General features: G+C 42.2%; 1 protein-coding gene across 1 annotated transcript; it reads right to left on the bottom strand.

The window, feature by feature from the left end:
• Nucleotides 1-490: 490 nt before the first annotated feature.
• chst1 (carbohydrate sulfotransferase 1) lies at nt 491-5297 on the bottom strand. The gene is made up of 2 exons (XM_022748872.1): nt 4968-5297; nt 491-3189 (listed from the first exon to the last, which is right to left on the bottom strand). The coding sequence occupies exon 2, from the start codon at nt 3141-3143 to the stop codon at nt 1857-1859; it is 1287 nt and encodes a 428-aa protein (XP_022604593.1). The 5' UTR covers nt 3144-3189; nt 4968-5297; the 3' UTR covers nt 491-1856.
• Between the last annotated feature and the right edge of the window lie 1316 nt (nt 5298-6613).

The raw sequence follows: 6613 nt of genomic DNA, 5'->3' as shown, positions 1-6613 counted from the left end.
CACTCTAAAGCATGTATCTGTGTTTTATATCTGCAGCTGTGTTTCATGCGCACAAATCGTGACGGCGTCTGCGCTACATAATGCAAACTCAGGTTCAATTTAAGCTGCTACAGTAACAGAGAGAGGTTCAGAAATACACTGCACAGCTTGGAATGATCACTGTATTCTGCACAATGGCTGGAACTGTCCTGTGTACAGGCAGGTAAATATGCAGTCACTGTGGGAATGTTTACCAGAACACTACTTTGTGCTGGTGGGTGCCCACTGGGGGGCTTAAATCCATATTTATATTTTTTTTTGCACCAATAATGTTCAAAGAGTCCATCAATATCAAACAGCTTATAATATGGATAATTTTACATCAAATAATTCTGGCAATTATTTTGATTTTTATTTGTGCTTGAGTTTAGAAATGTTTTGTAAAATTGGATTAGAAATCCAAAAGACAAAAGTTTAAAGAAATTAAAAAATAAATAAGAGTCTACTCAATACTTCCACAGCCGTTCAATGTGTTCAGCGTTGTTTTAAGGAGTAGGACAGCAAAGGGCACATTACATGATTCTTGCATACTTTGTATTTCACTGCATTGACCCCTTTAACCTGCCTGGTTGAAACATCATACCAACTGTTACTATAATGATCAGAGGATTTGTCCCAGATTATGTACAGCCATTCTTTTAATAGTCCTTGTATGTAAACAGTGTAGATACACTTTGTGAATGTGGTTGTGTTGTACAGTTTAAGCTATCCCACACATCCTGGAAAAATGAGAATCTGCAGTGCGACCTGTTCTACACAGACATATCTTCCTCAGTTATTAATGTTTCATATGGAAGATAAACACGGTCTAAAGAGCTGTGTTATTTTACCTGGGGGAGAATATTTTTGTTGTGTGGTGTTTGCTGTTTTCATACCTTCCTTATCAGATGACATAAAAACAAAGGAATCTTTCACTGTTTCATCAATGACATTTTTAACTAAAAAGTCAGTGTAGATTTCACACTGTGAATGATTCAGAATGAGTTGATTCTGCAAATTGAAAAATAAATAAAGTAATAAATAAAACTGACAAATACAGTTCATCACATTGTTTCCGTATCTGCTTGTATTAGAACCTACATAATGTCTACATCCACATTTTTTTTAAATGCTGTAATAATCTTGAAAAAATATGATTTTATTCCCTTAACCACCAACGGTAATGAAGATTTCAGCATTACCTCTCATTAGTGTGCATTTGTCTATCGCAGATGGTTGTAAATCCTCTGACGATACACTCATGACCTCCAGTGGGACTCTGTCCTTTTAACTTGAGAGCCTATTAATTGTCTGCAATTATCCTTTGCAAGTGTGGCATCTGTCAGAAGCATCTCTTCTCTTCCCACATGGATACAAATGCCATAGTGGTAAAGGTTGACTGCGACATTCACTATTTATTGCACAGTAGGGCTTGTACAGTCCAAATTTGCCATCACAGATCTAAAAAAACAAAACAAAAAAAAGACATGTCTGCTTCACCAAACCTCATCCCATGTTTTTGAAGGGCAACATTTTACTTTTGTTGAAACAACAGCTTGTATACAGGAAACTAATGCAGACAGTGCGTTGTCTTGGTTCTATGGATGGAAAAGCTAAATAATGAGACATTTGTAAACTAGCTTGTTTCATTACTTTGTGTTTTAAGTGTGCTGTTCTGTAACATTGGGGGAATCATCCACAGTTCCCTTCTGTGCATTCAAAATCTTTAAAGTTTAGTGCAAATTTGAAGAAACAAAATTACAGAAACAATAAACTAAGGAACTTATAAGGCAACAATTATAAATATATCAAAAATAGTCATTAGAGAACTATCTTTGTTACAAAAAAGGTACAAAAGTTTTGTCCTGTACCAGTGAGAGCGACATATTTTTCAGTTCCTCTACTGATTTCACAGCCTTGTATCCCAGCTGGTGAAGTACTTTTTGACACACAGTCTGTGTGTATTCTACCATGTCATAAGACAGTTTCAAACGCCAACTCTCCGCATTAGCTGCTGAATCCCTCACTGTACCAAACTTGTGTTTTGCTGAGGGCTCGTTGCTGCCCCGAGTGTTTGCATGTATCCAGTCTTCCACGTTTTTATCCATAGGCAGCCCCAGATAGTCGTAGATCTCCTTTGTCTTTTGAAGTGGATTTCTAGCCAAATCCTCATAGCGAACCAACATGTATTTCCCTTTCAGCCAGTAGGGATGGCTGAGACCGGTTGAAACAGAACTGAGAAAGTCTTCGCAGACAACTGTAAGCTGACTCAAGTCTAGATTATAGGGCCGTCTCCCTGTGGCCCTCCAAATACGCCACAGACGATAGGTATCCCTGAAGGTCTCAATCCGTGATGACAGGATACCACGCGGGTCTCTGACGAGTTGAATCACCTTGATATTCAGCCGTGGGTCTTCCACCAAAGCGCGTAGATCTCCAATCTCCGGCACGCGAACAATTTTGATCGCCACGTGCCGCTTCTCCCGGCACGCCTCTGTCGCTAAGGTCATGTTTAGAGTCGCACATTTCTTAACACAGTCCCCTTCCTCCACATTAACATCAGTGGGACCGAAGGCATCGCACACAGGCTGCTGGCACAATGCTCGGCTGGCACCACGGCGGAACAGTTTATCCGTGGTGTGGTTTGTGGGTGTCGGTTTGATGTAGCTCTCCAGGAAATAGAGGTCACAACCGTACAGGCTGCGCAGCAGGTCCCGACTGGCGCCCAGCATCACGCGGCGGTCCGCAGCATTGCGGCTGTGCGACAGACGTGGGATCAGAGTGGTCTGAACATGATAAAGAGGCTCAAACAGGTAGAATACCTCCTGGTGCTGGTTGAGCAGCTGGCCAACGAAGGAGGAGCCGCTACGGGTGGTGGCCAGGACCAGGATGTGCGTTTTACGCGTGGCATTGATGGAAAAGTAAGGGTAGTCATCGCAGCCTCCACCGCCTGCAGCGCCCCGCTCAAAGGGAGGTTCTGTCTCTTGGCCTCCCAGACCACAGTTCTGGGGGCTGGGCAACGGGCACAGCTGGAAAGGCTTGGAGGTGAGTGTCCGGATGGCCGTGTACTGGATGGCAATGGAGGCCAAGGCCAGCAGAATCACTGCCTTCCAGGAACATTGCATGGCTGAACCACTTCATTTAGATACAGCGGTCCATGCCAGGTCCTCCCTGTGAACAAAGAATTTTTTGTCTTTTTATTCTCAGGAATGATTTTATTTTGTTTTTTTTTCAGTTCAGGTCTGTGAATATGTTAAACACACAAAATATTACAGGGCAGATCAGTTTGTTTGATGCTACAGTGACGGTGGAGAGAGGAGAACGTTACAATACAATATGAATATATAATGTAGCCTGGTGAATATATCAATTAGCAGTGGGACAACTTGCATTGTGTTGAGGGTGAGTCATCAGTGGGTTGATAATGAGCACTATGTGGGCAATATTTTATTAACGACAGGTGCCAAAAGGCTAAATTCTCATTCACTTTGTTCCTCATGTTGAGGGCAGGATTTAAGATGAACTGTAAACTGAATAAGAACAGAACAGGAGCGGTCCTTAATAAAGGTTGGTGTGGCCATGAGAGATGATCATGTGACTTAAATCATTCAATTTGTCTCAGTTTCTCCTCCCGGTGCTACAGCCTAATTTCTGAAAATTAAAATAGATTAAGACGAGAGTTCTGAGCCCCGAACTTTTGGTTGCTTTCCAATCAGCTGACACTGACTGCCAAAAAAACATGCACAGCAGTCTGAGAGCCCAGACCAGAGTGGAGTGGAAGCATAAAACAGACTGTATACAGTGTCTAAAAATGGCAAGACACATTATTTTGTTTGGAGCGATGTTTTTAAAATAGCTTTTACCTGGATATTAGACACTCTCTATGTGACTTTATGAGTTCAGAATGCACCAAAAGTTATATATTCATAATTAGAGACATATAATACTTCACTATACTGCAGCACACCCCATATTCACCCTGGCTCTGTCTTCTCCATCACGTCTGCATCTAATTCAAGGACCTTGTTTGGCCTGATTGGAGAGTCTAAGCATTGTGCTGTGCTCCACTTGTTTATCAGGAAAGGAAAAAAAAAAGTCTTATCCAGCAGCAGAAAGGTAAACATTAGTTTAAAGCTTCACTTCCAATGTCACGTCAAGGGGAAATGATGCTGCAAGTGAAGAATTAGATAATCACAGAGAAGATCCGTCCCATTCAGGAGCTGATCTTTCTTTGAAAAGAAAAAAACAAAAAAACATCACTGCAGCATCAGACTGTATTCTGGGGCCTTGATACAGCTTAGAGCTTTTTTTATGCTGTATGGAAAATAAAGGCTCACCATCATCACTTCACAAGCCATGCGTGAGACTTGTAAGGTCTCAAAAAAAAGAGAAAAAAAAAGAAGAAGAAATGATGCATGTAGGGTGTCTCTTGTGACTCCATGTGGAGAATGTGGAGGTACTTTAAATACAAATGAGAATAAAAATAAAATAAAAGGAACTGCTCCAAAAAATAAAAAAATAAAAAACCCCTCTTTCCCCCTCTGCATAGACAGACTTCAGCCTCCTGTTTGTGTGAGGGAGCTGACAATGTTGACGGTTTGCTTTATACTCTGACAATACAAAATACTGACTTATGTGGCCACCGACGGCAACACAGGCGACTTATGTTCTACACACAGCATCAATGCTTTCTGTCTCATAGGCATTTTGAATGGAAAGAAAAAAGAAAAAGAAAAGCCGACTATAATACACTGCAGCGGGAACAGGTTAGGAGATTTTCCGCGATGCAGACATCCTCACCACTGCTGCGATAAGACAACACAGAACAAATGAACGCATCCCACCCAGCCGCAAGTCTTCAAAACATGACTGTACGGAATAAAGCCTCCTATTTGAGAGGGTAAATGGTAATATTATGGGACAAATTCACACTTGTTATACCGTTGTACCTTGTTGGTAGTTGTAGTATTCTCATGATGCGCTGTACGTCCATGAATCGCAGCTGCTTTCCCTTTTAGTCCTCAAACGTTTTCCACCGTGCGCTTCTTCTCGGGTGTTGGGGAGAGAATAACTGCGCCGGGCAGAGCCGTATTTCCCATGTAACGGTGATGGTGCGAGTTGGGTAGAAGTGAACCGGCTGGCTTCAGATACACGCAGAAAAAGGAGGAGAAAAAAAAAAAGTGGTGGAGTAACGCTGAAGCGGTTGTATTACTGTTGTTGTTGTTATTATTATTGTTATTAAGTAGCCGGGGCGGTGAGGCTGGACTGACCGAGGGAAAGCGAAGCGACAGCCGGGCTTCCCCTCAAATGATGCGCAGCGGCTGCGAGTGTGTGAGGTACACAAGGACCGACTGTCTGGACCACCCCAGACCCCTCCCCCTTTCCACCTGCCTCTCTCTCCCCTTCTCTCTCTCTCTCTCTCTCTCTCTCTCCCTCTCTCACACACACACAAACACACACACATCATCCTCAGTCTCTTGCCTGCCACATCACACACTCAGACCCCCCCCCTTCCTCCCCCTCCTCCCCCTCCTCCTCTTCCTCCTCATACACACAAGCATATCAGCTCTTTCCACCCAACCCAGTGATTCCACCAACATTTTTTATATATATTTGAAGAGTTTGAGTATGTTTGATTGTTTTCCATGAAACTATATTAAGATTGTTTTTTGGGGTTTTTTTCATGAGAGCCTCCTGCAGGTTATTTCAGCTCACCACCAGTCTTAGCAGGCTGCATGTTATCCACACCTGGCTGATTCTACTTAGAGGAAGATCCGGTTTGAGGGATTTCGTGGCAGTCAAGTCTCTCCTCTGACTTTAACGTGAACTCGTCACATCAACATTACCGCCTCGGGCTCTGTGATTCTGCTAAGCCCTGTCTCCAGGGCATCTGCAGCCCAGTCACTGATACTGGAGTGGGTGGGCCGGTATAATGAACAGGATATGAGGGCGCAAAGTAACACGCAGGCTGTCTGACAGGAAGTGAGACAAAGACATCTTTGGAGAATGAGTGAAGGACAAACAGTGGAGGGATGCACAAAGAACATTTCTGATAAGACAACACACCATCTATTTACAGCTTATTAACATTTTCAGAGACTTTGCAGATTTTTGTTAAAACACTAACATCCATAATCACTGATAATCAACTTTTGCATTTGGTTCAATAGAAAGTGAGAAACCTGTGACCCTCATTATCAATGACTGATTAACATTTACAACTGAAGACTTGATGGTTCACAGGAGGAGTCTTACCCTTAATGATTCAAAAACCAGAGGGATTTCTCACAACCTGGCAACCCAGCAGCTGTTCCCATTAATATCTTCAAACTGATCTATAAAGAATTAATAGATGATTTGTTAACAACTAATAAGGTCATTACGTTACGTATAAATCCTTTAGAAAGGAGGACATTAACGTGACTGACTTTTTTTTTTGTTTTTGCCATTTCAGTTTTTGTCTTTCCATCATGAAAGATTTATTGTCACTGCTGAGTAACAATTCTCTCAAATGTCAACATCCCTAGAAAAGCCATCATGTTTTCAATTGGACTACTTAGCATTGTGGAGTTGTAAAAGGGTTTCAAAAACCAAA

This window comes from Seriola dumerili, unplaced genomic scaffold, assembly GCF_002260705.1.
Source record: "Seriola dumerili isolate Sdu_G_001 unplaced genomic scaffold, Sdu_1.0 BDQW01000011.1, whole genome shotgun sequence".
Taxonomy (NCBI): domain Eukaryota; kingdom Metazoa; phylum Chordata; class Actinopteri; order Carangiformes; family Carangidae; genus Seriola; species Seriola dumerili.
The sequence above is the reverse complement of the archived record's forward strand: the minus strand, read 5'-3'. Positions and strand labels throughout refer to the sequence as shown.